General features: G+C 40.5%; 1 protein-coding gene across 2 annotated transcripts in view; it reads right to left on the bottom strand.

The window, feature by feature from the left end:
• The window catches only part of Myo81F (Myosin 81F), a 243,317-nt gene that overhangs the window by 43,627 nt on the left and 183,588 nt on the right, over positions 1-16,102 (bottom strand). For both annotated transcript variants that reach the window (XM_070090678.1, XM_070090679.1), the window contains exons 11-16: positions 11,364-11,485; positions 9,749-9,894; positions 6,298-6,510; positions 4,428-4,597; positions 3,901-4,037; positions 3,389-3,537 (exon numbers count right to left, since the gene is read on the bottom strand). In XM_070090678.1, coding sequence (XP_069946779.1) covers positions 3,389-3,537; positions 3,901-4,037; positions 4,428-4,597; positions 6,298-6,510; positions 9,749-9,894; positions 11,364-11,485 — 937 coding nt within the window. The remainder of the gene's footprint in view (positions 1-3,388; positions 3,538-3,900; positions 4,038-4,427; positions 4,598-6,297; positions 6,511-9,748; positions 9,895-11,363; positions 11,486-16,102) is intronic.

Here is a 16,102-nt window from a genome sequence, read left to right as displayed (position 1 = left end):
CTGCCTCACGAACTTCCCCCACACTCACAACTGGCTCTTCCTCACTCCTACAAGATGTTGTTCCTCCTTGCCCTATACACAAAATCACAGCTTCCCTATCTTCATCAACATTTAACAATTCCTCAAAATATTCCCTCCATCTTCCCAATACCTCTAACTCTCCATTTAATAACTCTCCTCTCCTATTTTTAACTGACAAATCCATTTGTTCTCTAGGCTTTCTTAACTTGTTAATCTCACTCCAAAACTTTTTCTTATTTTCAACAAAGTTTGTTGATAACATCTCACCCACTCTCTCATTTGCTCTCTTTTTACATTGCTTCACCACTCTCTTAACCTCTCTCTTTTTCTCCATATACTCTTCCCTCCTTGCATCACTTCTACTTTGTAAAAACTTCTCATATGCTAACTTTTTCTCCCTTACTACTCTCTTCACATCATCATTCCACCAATCGCTCCTCTTCCCTCCCGCACCCACTTTCCTGTAACCACAAACTTCTGCTGAACACTCTAACACTACATTTTTAAACCTACCCCATACCTCTTCGACCCCATTGCCTTGCCTATGCTCTCATTTGCCCATCTATCCTCCAATAGCTGTTTATATCTTACCCTAACTGCCTCCTCTTTTAGTTTATAAACCTTCACCTCTCTCTTCCCTGATGCTTCTATTATCCTTGTATCCCATCTACCTTTTACTCTCAGTGTAGCTACAACTAGAAAGTGATCTGATATATCTGTGGCCCCTCTATAAACATGTACATCCTGAAGTCTACTCAACAGTCTTTTATCTACCAATACATAATCCAACAAACTACTGTCATTTCGCCCTACATCATATCTTGTATACTTATTTATCCTCTTTTTCTTAAAATATGTATTACCTATAACTAAACCCCTTTCTATACAAAGTTCAATCAAAGGGCTCCCATTATCATTTACACCCGGCACCCCAAACTTACCTACCACACCCTCTCTAAAAGTTTCTCCTACTTTAGCATTCAGGTCCCCTACCACAATTTCTCTCTCACTTGGTTCAAAGGCTCCTATACATTCACTTAACATCTCCCAAAATCTCTCTCTCTCCTCTGCATTCCTCTCTTCTCCAGGTGCATACACGCTTATTATGACCCACTTCTCGCATCCAACCTTTACTTTAATCCACATAATTCTTGAATTTACACATTCATATTCTCTTTTCTCCTTCCATAACTGATCATTCAACATTACTGCTACCCCTTCCTTTGCTCTAACTCATTATTTTTATCATGATATTGATACGGTACTTAAAGGAGGTACTAGCTGGACTGCTTATGGGTGTAATCCCCTTTGATAATAAAGATACCATATGCAAACATAGTGTCTTCTTTCATACCTACCACTTAACACCATCATTCATCCCCTTTTGTACCCAGTGACCATCCTGATGTGTTTTCCAGACCCCTCATAGTCACTGTGTTCTATGATGTTGCTGTGCCACATAATAATAATAATAATAATTTATTTCTATGAGTACATAATACAACTTATACAGACCATTGCTGACATCTATGACATATTATATAGAAAGCCCCCTCGTTATGCAGAGCATTTCAAGCAAATTAGGTCAATTTTGTCCCCAGAATGCGACCCACACCAGTCGACTAACATCCAGGTAGTAACTATTTTACTGACAGGCAAACCATGGACAGCAGGTGTCTTAAAGAAACACATCCTAATGTTTCCACCCATACCGGGGATCGAACCATGGACCTCAGTGTGTGAGCTGAGTGCACTACCAACCCAACAGTGTAGCAAGGTTGCTTTTAGTACTAGACTTACGCACATGGTATGAATAAACATAAATGTTACAACTTGTGCAACTATGCTCGGATTAGTGTCAAAATACTGAATGATGAATATTGAAAAAAACCTGGACAGAAAGAAAGAAAATCTGTATTTTTGTCCTCAATTAGAGACTGTGTTCATCAGTTAGGTGTACATATACTCAAAGATGCTATTAAGCAGTTAGATAAACAGCAGATAAGTACCGAACTTGCACATGAAAGTCACTCACTACGAAAGCAAAAGACTTGGCAGACAATGCAACATCCCCCCAATGAAAAGCAGGGGTGTCACTAGCACGTTAAGAGACCATACAATAAGTGTCAGGGGCCCGAGACTGTTCAACTGCCTCCCAGCATACATAAGGGGGATTACCAACAGACCCCTGGCAGTCTTCAAGCTGGCACTGGACAAGCACCTAAAGTCAGTTCCTGACCAGCCGGGCTGTGGCTCGTACGTTGGTTTGCATGCAGCCAGCAGCAACAGCCTGGTTGATCAGGCTCTGATCCACCAGGAGGCCTGGTCACAGACCGGGCCACGGGGGCGTTGACCCCCGGAACTCTCCCCAGGTAAACTCCAGGTAAACATGTACAATACATCTATCTGCTCAAGAGTCTCTCTCACAGATCTTATTTTACCTGCTTCACTTTTCTGTCCAAGTGATCTTTCACTTTTTGTGTAACTATGCTTGAGAGATAACAATATAATAATGATTGTCTTACTGTTTATTGTGTTTTTGCTGCCTAGAGTTGAGCAATTTAAAATGTAGACCTACCCACACTGACCTACTACTGGTACTCACCTTGTAGCTGCTTATCAAGGACATGAATACATTTTCAAATATCTATACATGTCAGCCATCACTAATCTGGTTCCATGTTGCAAATTACTGCTTTGTTTTCCTATTATTCCTCATCCTTTCCTATCATATCTTGTCCTTCCCTTTAAAAAAACATACAAGTGTAACCCCTTCTTTTCACACATTCTTATCTCTTGCAAGCACTTAGTAATTTATTTTGTTAAAAGAGAGCCAAACAAACATTAAGAATCAGCATATTATTTCATTATTATTTGTATTATTTCTCTGCTTGGATGAATGGATATTGTCAGTGAGAAACACGTTCAGGACAAGTCTTGCATGTGTTACACAGCAGCAAATGAAATAAGCAACATGCCTGAAAAGTTGTGTAACATTTTCTATGATAAATTAGACACATGTGCAACACTTGGGTATCTTTACTGTGAAAATGTTTTGCCACACAGTAGCTTCATCAGTCCAGTACAAAGAAGAGTGAAGACCAGAAGAATGTGGTAATCAGTCCCTCAGCCTGAACTCAATGTAATCAGTCCATCAATCATGATAAGAATTCTTATCAAGACTGATAAGAAATAACTGTGTGGAAAAACATTTCCACAGTAAAGATACCCAAGTGCTGAGCATGTGTCTAATTTACCAACTCGGCAGTTTTCTGAATCATTTATCTACAATTGCTATGCACAATATTTTTGTACCCCCCAACACATATTAATTCCCAGAATGACATTTACAGACATAGATACGTACCTCTGTGCCTCCTCCAGCTCTTTCTTCTTCTCCTCGTCCTCCGCCAATCTGAGAGCTTCCTCCTCCCGCTGACGTCGCTCCTCTTCCAGCCGCTCTCTCTTTCGCTGTTCCTCCTCAATGCATTTCATCTCTCGCAGGGCATTGGCAACCTTTAAAAAATGTATTATGTGTGAGTCGGAGGCTAAGTGTATTCTGGAGGGAAGGGGGTGAGCAGTGTGGCCACAGAAGGTAGAGAAGGAAAAATATTCACCAACAAAGAGTAATCTTTAAATGTCAGTGACAATTATCATTTACCTCCACTTACTGCATCCTCCAACATCACATCAATCTCTGTAACCATTTGCCTCCACTTGGTACACACACCAACATCGTGTCAATGATAATAACCATTTGCCTCCATTTACTACACACTCGAACGTCATGTCAATGACAATACTACTTGCCTCCACTCCCATGCTTCTAGCATACATTATATCTAGCTACAGTACTGTTAGAAAAGATTGATTATTTACCTCCCGGGCAAACATCCCTCGTACGTTAGACTGGATAATGATAACCGCTCGCCTCTTTCTGATAAAGGCCAGGCGAAGTCTCCATCCACGATATCGATTCTGAATGGCTAAGCAAGCCACACGTATTCTGTTGTATTCTGTAAGTGAAAAACATAGAGTGTATTTTATATGATTGTCTGAAATTAATTTTTCCAACACACCAGTCGTATCCCACCAAGGCAAGGTTACCTATAAAAAAAAACGAAAGTTTTTCTTTTTAAATTTAGTAATTTATACAGGAGAAGGGGTGACCAGCCCTTTGTTCCTGGTATTTTAGTTGCTGCTTACGACACATAAAGCTTACGGAGGAAGAATTCTTTGCCACTTTCCATGGAGAAGTCTGTAAATTAGAGCACAATATTATAATTGGAAAAACAGGGACTATAAGAATTTATATAATTTTCCTGGAAGTTACTCTTGGTTCATTACAAATCCTACATCAACAAAAACATGTATTGTATCAGAATACATAGAGGTTTAAGACGAACCTTTTCTGTGTCTGTGCATACGAACAAGAGCCTGTATCCTTATTGCCGCTGCAATACAAGTGGTCTGGCGGCGGTCTTCCAGCGGCTCGTACACCTTCTGACGGATAAACACTTTGGTCTTGCCAGCTTGCCATTCCTTAGGTGGTAAGTTGAGGCTCTTCAAAATTTCACTGAGGGACAATAAGTGACAAAATACAATATTTTGTTACATGTAAAAATACATTTTGTATTATGTACTCCATGAAGGAATAAAGTTTGTTGATTTTGAGTCTTAATAAAAGAAGGAAATACAGTATACATTTCTCAGACTAAAACAATATTTATTATCCTTCAAAAATTATTGTAATGGAAAAAAAATCATCAACATGAGCAATTTTAAGTTAGGAAATTAAATCTTCATCAGAGTACAAAACAAATTCTGGCCGCAAAATAGAGCGAAACACCAACGTCAAAGACCTGAGAGTGATCATGTCGGAGGATCTCACCTTCAAGGATCATAACATTGTATCAATCGCATCTGCTAGAAAAATGACAGGATGGATAATGAGAACCTTCAAAATGAGGGATGCCAAGCCCATGATGACACTCTTCAGGTCACTTGTTCTATCTAGGCTGGAATATTGCTGCACACTAACAGCACCTTTCAAGGCAGGTGAAATTGCTGACCTAGAAAATGTACAGAGAACCTTCACGGTGCGCATAACGGAGATAAAACACCTCAATTACTGGGAGCGCTTGAGGTTCCTGAACCTGTATTCCCTGGAATGCAGGCGGGAGAGATACATGATTATATACACCTGGAAAATCCTAGAGGGACTAGTACCGAACTTGCACACGAAAATCACTCACTACGAAAGCAAAAGACTTGGCAGACGATGCAACATTCCCCCAATGAAAAGCAGGGGTGTCACTAGCACGTTAAGAGACCATACAATAAGTGTCAGGGGCCCGAGACTGTTCAACTGCCTCCCAGCACACATAAGGGGGATTACCAACAGACCCCTGGCAGTCTTCAAGCTGGCACTGGACAAGCACCTAAAGTCAGTTCCGGATCAGCCGGGCTGTGGCTCGTACGTTGGTTTGCGTGCAGCCAGCAGCAACAGCCTGGTTGATCAGGCTCTGATCCACCAGGAGGCCTGGTCACAGACCGGGCTGCGGGGGCGTTGACCCCCGGAACTCTCTCCAAGTAAACTCCAGGTAAACCACTGTAAACCCATGTACTTTATCTTCATGAAGAACACAGATTTTATTTTTATTTTTATCTTCCATGACAATTTGTGTAGCTTATCACAATTGATTTTCTTTACAATAGCACAGCTGCTTAATCTAAAGAAACCTTAGGAAATTTACTATTGTGCAGTGCTTTGCTTTACAGCACTAGGATTTACAGCGCTTTGATTTACAGCATTTCGCTAATGCAGCTGTTTTCATTTATACCCATTCTTCATTTATTAAGCCTTCCTACAGTAAATATATTCATCACTCACTATAAGATTGAAAATATTTAAAGGTAAGTAATGTGTGTACTGTACATGTTTTAGGCCTACCTCTACTGCTCACTTAATACATGATAGTGTAAACAAAGAAATATAAATACAAATATAAAGGACTCCAATGGAAATGTCACTTTGTCTGACTATTTTGGGTTATCCTAGGTTCTCTACACATATGCTGCTATGTATGATAATCTATGTAATTGTATTTGTGTATACCTGAATAAACTTACTTACTTATCAGGCTTTTATAAACATTTGAAAGTGAAAAAGGCTATGCTTCACTTTACAGTGATTTTCGCCTTACAGCAGTAGCCCAGAACCTAACCTGCTATATAAGCAGGGTCCTCCTGTACTAAATTCTTTGAGACACTCACCAGACGTGCTGCTTGAGGTCTGGATATCTTCTCTTCTTATTGAGACAGAAATATCTGCCAATGAAATCCTCAAAGGTCATATGGATGGGGAAACCTTCTTTTCTGATTCGGATTATATCGTTCATGCCTAAATATCGCAGCTGATCCAGTACCATAGATTCATCATAGGAATCAGCAGCCTTGTTCTTGTTGGGCTTAATACATCGCACATACCTGAGGGAAAGGAAACAATGCATTAGAAAGACGGTAATTCAACCCACGAATAAACTAGACTGTAATGTTTTTGTGATTGAATTTGTATCTGTATGAAATATAGCCAGACATGAGTACTGGAAATGGGAAGTACAATGCCTGCACTTTAAAAGGGGTTTGGGATATTTGCAGTTTGGAGGGATATGTTAAATATCTTTATATATGCTTCTAAACTGTTGTATCTGGGTGCCTCTGCAAAGACAGCGATTATGTATGAATGAGGTGAAAGTGTTGATTATGTATGAATAAAGATGAAAGTATTTTCTTTTGGGAATTTTCTTTCTTTTTGGGTCACCCTGCTTAGGTGGGAGACAGCCGACTTGTTAAAAAAAAAAATGAACAACTCATTCGATTGTAGCCAGATCATAAACATGAAATGTTCATTACCACTATAATGAACAATTTACAGAGGATACAGGGGGTACAGCCCCCTGTGGCTGTACCCCCTGGACCCAGGGATACAGTCACAAGTGAGGGTTAATGGGAGCTTAAGTTTCCCCCAGAGGCAATTACTTATTGGTTTTTCAATAAATGGCTAATTTTCACATTATACTGACTAGTGACCACAAATGAATGATAATTTAAGAAATTTCACATTTTACTAAATTTTTTATTAACACGTCGGCCGTTTTCCACCAAGGTTATAAAGTTTTTCTTATTATTATTTTCAGTAATTTACACAAGAGGGGGTTACTAGCCCACTGCTAGTAACAACATGCACGGCTTACATTTATTATTTTTTTCAACATGTCAGTTGTCTCCCACCGAGGCAGGGTGACCCAAAAAGAAAGAAAATCCCTGAAAAGAAAATACTTTCATCCTCATTCAACACTTTCACCTCACTCACACATAATCACTGTTTTTGCAGAGGTGCTCAGATATGACAGTTTAAAAGTCAACCTCCAAACTGCCAATATCCCAAACCCCTCCTTTAAAGTGCAGGCATTGTACATCCCATTTCCAGGACTCAAGTCCAGCTAACTGGAAAATCATGCTTCCAAAGACAATTTTTGATTTCTTCAGCATCTTATAACTTTTATAATGTATTTATATGCAGTACAAAGTATTCAATATTGAATATGAATATTAAATATTGTATATTTCAAGCATTCTACTTATCCAGAGTCTGTTCAAGACTATGGCACCACTATGCTTATAACTCCCTTTAACTATTATAACTAAAATTGTCACATTACTTTTGTACTGCTAGCTTCATATTAACATTGTTGAATGTCATTACCTAGCTGTCATTACCTAGCTGTCATTACCTGGCTGTCATTACCTGGCTGTCATTACTTGGCTGTCATTATTACTGAAAATAATGATCACATTTAATAATCTTATCTTCAGACAACTTAATTATTTTAAACTTGAGTGTAACTTAGCATTCAAAGTAAATGACTTTAGCTATACAATGGAAAACAATTTCTAATTTTAGTTTGCCTAGTGGGTTGGTGGACTGCAAGATGTCATCCAGAGCCTGCAGCTGGTTGTGGTTCACCTGATGACCTAGTTACATACCATGGGTTGGTGGACTGCAAGACATCAACCAGAGCCTGCAGCTAGTTGTGGTTCACCTGATGACCTAGTTACATACCATGGGTTGGTGGACTGCAAGACATCATCCAGAGCCTGCAGCTAGTTGTGGTTCACCTGATGACCTAGTTACATACCATGGGTTGGTGGACTGCAAGACATCAACCAGAGCCTGCAGCTGGTTGTGGTTCACCTGATGATCTAGTTACATACCATGGGTTGGTGGACTGCAAGACATCAACCAGAGCCTGCAGCTGGTTGTGGTTCACCTGATGATCTAGTTACATACCATGGGTTGGTGGACTGCAAGACATCAACCAGAGCCTGCAGCTGGTTGTGGTTCACCTGATGACCTAGTTACATACCATGGGTTGGTGGACTGCAAGACATCAACCAGAGCCTGCAGATGGTTGTGGTTCACCTGATGACCTAGTTACATACCATGGGTTGGTGGACTGCAAGACATCAACCAGAGCCTGCAGCTGGTTGTGGTTCACCTGATGATCTAGTTACATACCATGGGTTGGTGGACTGCAAGACATCAACCAGAGCCTGCAGCTGGTTGTGGTTCACCTGATGATCTAGTTACATACCATGGGTTGGTGGACTGCAAGACATCAACCAGAGCCTGCAGCTGGTTGTGGTTCACCTGATGACCTAGTTACATACCATGGGTTGGTGGACTGCAAGACATCAACCAGAGCCTGCAGCTGGTTGTGGTTCACCTGATGACCTAGTTACATACCATGGGTTGGTGGACTGCAAGACATCAACCAGAGCCTGCAGCTGGTTGTGGTTCACCTGATGACCTAGTTACATACATGTACCATGGGTTGGTGGACTGCAAGACATCAACCAGAGCCTGCAGCTGGTTGTGGTTCACCTGACAACCTAGTTACATACCATGGGTTGGTGGACTGCAAGACATCAACCAGAGCCTGCAGCTGGTTGTGGTTCACCTGACGACCTAGTTACATACCATGGGTTGGTGGACTGCAAGACATCAACCAGAGCCTGCAGCTGGTTGTGGTTCACCTGATGACCTAGTTACATACCATGGGTTGGTGGACTGCAAGACATCAACCAGAGCCTGTAGCTAGTTGTGGTTCACCTGATGATCTAGTTACATACCATGGGTTGGTGGACTGCAAGACATCAACCAGAGCCTGCAGCTGGTTGTGGTTCACCTGATGACCTAGTTACATACCATGGGTTGGTGGACTGCAAGACATCAACCAGAGCCTGCAGCTGGTTGTGGTTCACCTGATGACCTAGTTACATACCATGGGTTGGTGGACTGCAAGACATCAACCAGAGCCTGCAGCTAGTTGTGGTTCACCTGATGATCTAGTTACATACCATGGGTTGGTGGACTGCAAGACATCAACCAGAGCCTGCAGCTAGTTGTGGTTCACCTGATGACCTAGTTACATACCATGGGTTGGTGGACTGCAAGACATCAACCAGAGCCTGCAGCTGGTTGTGGTTCACCTGATGACCTAGTTACATACCATGGGTTGGTGGACTGCAAGACATCATCCAGAGCCTGCAGATGGTTGTGGTTCACCTGATGACCTAGTTACATACCATGGGTTGGTGGACTGCAAGACATCAACCAGAGCCCGCAGCTAGTTGTGGTTCACCTGATGACCTAGATACATACCAAGGGTTGGTGGATTGCAAGACATCAACCAGAGCCTGCAGTTGGTTTCGGAAAGCATCCGAGACAGTGGGTTTGCCTTTGGAGGTTCCCCGGGATATAGTGCTATGTATGGTGCCCATCCTAGCTATGGTGCACCCAAGTAAATCCTGCAATGCATAAAAAGGAGCAAACATATTAAAATGGCCTATTTGCAGGTTTTACAAGTTCACTGCTATGAAACCATACCACAGATGGGGATAGAACCCGCAGTCAAAGAGTCATAAAACTCCAGACTGCCTCTCTGACCGCAGGTTCTATCCCTGCCCATGGTATGGTTTGTTTGCAATCGTGTTATTGTGATTTTGTGAGTCAATGTTATGAATAAGGACAAGAACATTCATGTATTTTTGTAGGTTATTATCCATTTGTAGTTAAAAGAGCAGATTATTATATTCATGGAAAACTAAACCAGTAATGGTCAATTCCTCAGGAATGGAAAGTATTGAGACTGGACCCAAGGAAGAGAATAATAGTAATAATAATAATAATAATGATGATGATAATCTTTATTTCTCTCCATGGGGAAGTGGAACAGAATTCTTCCTCCATAAGCCATGCATATCATAAGAGGTGACTAACATGCCAGGAGCCAGGAGCAAGGGGTTAGTAAACCCTTCTCCTGTATACATTAATAAAGTTAAAAAGGGAAACTTTTGTTTATCTTTTTGGGCCACCCTGCTTCAGTGGGATACAGCTGGTGCACTGAAAGAAGAAGAATCTTTATTTCTATGACTACATGACATGACTTATACAGCAGCTGATATTAGTGACATACTATATAGAAAGTCCCTGGTTATGCAGAGCATTTCAGGCAAATTAGGCTAATTTTGTCCCCAGGATGCGACCCACACCAGTCAACTAAGGACAGCAGGCGTCTTAAGGAAACATGTAATGTTTCCACCCATACCAGGGATCAAACCATGGACCTCAGAGTGAGAGCTGAGTGCACACTACCAACCCAGCTACAGGTGGCTTCAATTCCAAGGATCAAGAGCCTCTCACCAAGGTCAATGCACTTTCTTTAAAAGAGTCACAGGAGCAGAGCTAAACTTACGAGAACTTGTTCTCAGTCTACATCTTGCTATATGCTATAATTTTTTTCAAGTTTCCAGTAGTTACATCACACACAGTTTCCTCAGGTCACGGTGAGGGTCTGGGTTTGATTCCAGGCAAACGGGGTGGAAACACTGGACATGTTTCTTTATACCAGTTGTCTATGTTCACCATCAGTAAAATGGGTACCTGGGTATTAGTCGACTAGTGTGGGTTGCATCCTGGGACAAAACTGATCTAATTTGCCTGAAATGCTCTGCATAATAAGCAGTTTTCTATATACTGTAGTAGTATGTTACTGATGTCAGCTAGGCCTGTAAACCTTGTACATGTACTTGTAGTAAATAAAGATATTCCTATTCCTTATTCCTACTTGCATTAACAAAAGAGAATAATTCTACATAACATACACAGATCACAAATAAATTATCAACTATAAATTCCCTGCACAATGCAGTAATTAAGAAATGGCCCTATTCAGCAAGTGATTAATATAGGTATTACATAATTCATCATTAAATACCTGAAATTTTGTGAGATCAGCTATGAATTTGTTTTCAGACTTGCTCATGAGATCAAAGAATACATCTTGTTGCGCATCTCTGTTCTTATCAACAAAACCTTGAACAGTATATATCACTTTGCCTGTCATGGAGGAAAGGAAGAAAAGATTAGTAAATGGACCAATACATGATAGTCTTGTCCAGGCCATCTTTTTGACATGAGAGTCTTGTTCAGGCCTTCACCTTGACATGAGAGTCTTGTTCAGGACATCATCTTGACCTAAAAGGTTCAGGTCTTTTAGAAATGCACATGTGTCCATGGATAAAATATCACCAATTATTTATAATTTAAAAAGACACATAAGCAAACACTAAGACACATTTATTAGAAAACATTTCTGTTATGGTAGTAGGTTGGTAGACAACAACCACCCAGGGTGGTACTACCGTCCTGCCAAGTGAGTGTAAAACGAAAGCCTGTAATTGTTTTACACGATGGTAGGATTGCTGGTGTCTTTTGTCTGTCTCATAAATATGCAAGATTACAGGTACGTCTTGCTACTTCTACTTACACTTAGGTCACACTACACATACATGTACGCGTTTATTTATACACACTCATCGGAGTTTTCTTTGATTTTATCTTAATAGTTCTTGGTCTTATTCCTTTTCCTTTTATATCCATGGGGAAGTGGAATAAGAATCTTTCCTCCGTAAGCCATGCGTGTCGTAAAAGTCAACTAAAATGCCGGGAACAATGGGCTAGTAACCCCTTTTCCTGTAAAGATTACTAAAAAGAATAAGAAGAAGAAAATTGTCAAAGTGGGAAGTCTGAATGTGCGTGGATGTTGTGCAAATGATAAGAAAGAGATGATTGTGGATGTTATGAATGAGAAGAAACTGGATGTTCTGGCTTTAAGTGAAACAAAGCTGAAGGGGGTGGGAGAGTTTCAATGGAGAGGAATAAATGGGATTAGGTCAGGGGTTTCAAATAGAGTTAGAGCTAAAGAAGGAGTAGCAATAATGTTGAAGGATAAGCTATGGCAGGAAAAGAGGGACTACAAATGTATAAATTCAAGGATTATGTGGAGTAAAATAAAGATTGGATGTGAAAAGTGGGTTATAGTAAGTGTGTATGCACCTGGAGAAGAGAGAAGTGTAGAGGAGAGAGAGAGATTCTGGGAAATGTTGAGTGAATGCATGGGGAGTTTTGAATCAAGTGTGAGAGTAATGGTGGTTGGGGATTTCAATGCTAAAGTGGGTAAAAATGTTATGGAGTAGGTAAATTTGGGGTGCCAGGGGTAAATGTAAATGGGGAGCCTTTAATTGAGCTATGTGTAGAAAGAAATTTGGTAATAAGTAATACATATTTTATGAAAAAGAGGATAAATAAATATACAAGGTATGATGTAGCACGTAATGAAAGTAGTTTGTTAGATTATGTATTGGTGGATAAAAGGTTGATGGGTAGGCTCCAGGATGTACATGTTTATAGAGGGGCAACTGATATATCGGATCATTATATAGTTGTAGCTACAGTTAGAGTAAGAAGTAGATGAGAAAAGAGGAAGGTGGCAACAACAAGTAAGAGGGAGGTGAAAGTGTATAAACTAAGGGAGGAGGAAGTTCGGGTGAGATATAAGCGACTATTGGCAGAAAGGTGGGCTAGTGCAAAGATGAGTAGTGGGGGGGTTGAAGAGGGTTGGAATAGTTTTAAAAATGCAGTATTAGAATGTGGGGCAGAAGTTTGTGGTTATAGGAGGGTGGGGGCAGGAGGAAAGAGGAGTGATTGGTGGAATGATGAAGTAAAGGGTGTGATAAAAGAGAAAAAGGTAGCTTATGAGAGGTTTTTACAAAGGAGAAGTGTTATAAGAAGAGCAGAGTATATGGAGAGTAAAAGAAAGGTGAAGAGAGTGGTGAGAGAGTGCAAAAGGAGAGCAGATGATAGAGTGGGAGAGGCACTGTCAAGAAAATTTAATGAAAATAAGAAAAAAATTTGGAGTGAGTTAAACAAGTTAAGAAAGCCTAGGGAAAGTATGGATTTGTCAGTTAAAAACAGAGTAGGGGAATTAGTAGATGGGGAAAGGGAGGTATTAGGTAGATGGCGAGAATATTTTGAGGAACTTTTAAATGTTGAGGAAGAAAGGGAGGCGGTAATTTCATGCACTGGCCAGGGAGGTACACCATCTTTTAGGAGTGAAGAAGAGCAGAATGTAAGTGTGGTGGAGGTACGTGAGGCATTACGTAGAATGAAAGGGGGTAAAGCAGCTGGAACTGATGGGATCATGACAGAAATGTTAAAAGCAGGGGGGGATATAGTGTTGGAGTGGTTGGTACTTTTGTTTAATAAATGTATGAAAGAGGGGAAGGTACCTAGGGATTGGCAGAGAGCATGTATAGTCCCTTTATATAAAGGGAAAGGGGACAAAAGAGATTGTAAAAATTATAGAGGAATAAGTTTACTGAGTATACCAGGAAAAGTATACAGTAGGGTTATAATTGAAAGAATTAGAGGTAAGACAGAATGTAGGATTGCGGATGAGCAGGGAGGCTTCAGAGTGGGTAGGGCATGTGTAGATCAAGTGTTTACATTGAAGCATATATGTGAACAGTATTTAGATAAAGGTAGGGAAGTTTTTATTGCATTTATGGATTTAGAAAAGGCATATGATAGAGTGGATAGAGGAGCAATGTGGCAGATGTTGCAAGTATATGGAATAGGTGGTAAGTTACTAAATGCTGTTAAGAGTTTTTATGAGGATAGTGAGGCTCAGGTTAGGGTGTGTAGAAGAGAGGGAAAATACTTCCCGGTAAAAGTAGGTCTTAGACAGGGATGTGTAATGTCACCATGGTTGTTTAATATATTTATAGATGAGGTTGTAAAGGAAGTAAATGCTAGGGTGTTCGGGAGAGGGGTGGGATTAAATTTTGGGGAATCAAATTCAAAATGGGAATTGACACAGTTACTTTTTGCTGATGATACTGTGCTTATGGGAGATTCTAAAGAAAAATTGCAAAGGTTAGTGGATGAGTTTGAGAATGTGTGTAAAGGTAGAAAGTTGAAAGTGAACATAGAAAAGAGTAAGGTGATGAGGGTATCAAATGATTTAGATAAAGAAAAATTGGATATCAAATTGGGGAGGAGGAGTATGGAAGAAGTGAATGTTTTCAGATACTTGGGAGTTGATGTGTCGGCAGATGGATTTATGAAGGATGAGGTTAATCATAGAATTGATGAGGGAAAAAAGGTGAGTGGTGCGTTGAGGTATATGTGGAGTCAAAAAATGTTATCTATGGAGGCAAAGAAGGGAATGTATGAAAGTATAGTAGTACCAACACTCTTATATGGATGTGAAGCTTGGGTGGTAAATGCAGCAGCGAGGAGACGGTTGGAGGCAGTGGAGATGTCCTGTCTAAGGGCAATGTGTGGTGTAAATATTATGCAGAAAATTTGGAGTGTGGAAATTAGGAGAAGGTGTGGAGTTAATAAAAGCATTAGTCAGAGGGCAGAAGAGGGGTTGTTGAGGTGGTTTGGTCATTTAGAGAGAATGGATCAAAGTAGAATGACATGGAAAGCATATAAATCTATAGGGGAAGGAAGGAGGGGTAGGGGTCGTCCTCGAAAGGGTTGGAAAGAGGGGGTAAAGGAGGTTTTGTGGGCGAGGGGCTTGGACTTCCAGCAAGCGTGCATGAGCGTGTTAGATAGGAGTGAATGGAGACGAATGGTACTTGGGACCTGACGATCTGTTGGAGTGTGAGCAGGGTAATATTTAGTGAAGGGATTCAGGGAAACCGGTTATTTTCATATAGTCGGACTTGAGTCCTGGAAATGGGAAGTACAATGCCTGCACTTTAAAGGAGGGGTTTGGGATATTGACAGTCTGGAGGGATATGTTGTGTATCTTTATACGTATATGCTTCTAAACTGTTGTATTCTGAGCACCTCTGCAAAAACAGTGATAATGCGTGAGTGTGGTGAAAGTGTTGAATGATGATGAAAGTATTTTCTTTTTGGGGATTTTCTTTCTTTTTTGGGTCACCCTGCCTCGGTGGGAGACGGCCGACTTGTTGAAAAAAAAAAAAAAAAAAATTCTGTCCTGGGAAGTAATCAAGGTCCCGGGACCATAACATTTTCTAATACATAAATATCTCCTAGTGTTTGCTTATGTATCTCTCTAACCCAAGTTGTTGGTATCTATTACCAAGGTTTATACAGTAAATCCTTGGCTTACAAACACATTGGGAACCTCCCAAATTGTGTATGATATTCAAAATACAGAAAGTCTTCAACTTACGAACACGTTGGGGACCTTCTGTATTGTGTATAATACAGTAATGATATTATACACAATAATGATATAATAATGAGATATGCAATACAAAAGATTCTCAACGTGTCTGTACATCAAGGACTTACTGTACCATGCCATTTATTTATAACTGCAGAAGACAAGCATGGAATATGGATGTCAGTTTGCATACAGCCAGCAGTAACAGCCTAGTTAATCAGACCCTGACCCACCATGAGGCCTGGTCTCAGACCAGGCCACAGAGGCACTAACCCCCAAAACCTTCTCCAGGTATACTCCAGGTAGATATTCTCTTGGGAGCAGATATATTACCAAGAGCCTCATTTTTGTGGAAAAATTTAAATAATTCACGTTATGTGCCAAACCCACGTGGATCATTCAGTGCAAGACGAGGTGGAGGCTTGATCCTCCATCTGCTGAGCACTAGACAGACGCTCTTCTTACTTGTA

The sequence above is a fragment of the Cherax quadricarinatus genome, chromosome 32 (genome assembly GCF_038502225.1).
Source record: "Cherax quadricarinatus isolate ZL_2023a chromosome 32, ASM3850222v1, whole genome shotgun sequence".
NCBI classification, from domain to species: Eukaryota; Metazoa; Arthropoda; class Malacostraca; order Decapoda; family Parastacidae; genus Cherax; species Cherax quadricarinatus.
The sequence above is the reverse complement of the archived record's forward strand: the minus strand, read 5'-3'. Positions and strand labels throughout refer to the sequence as shown.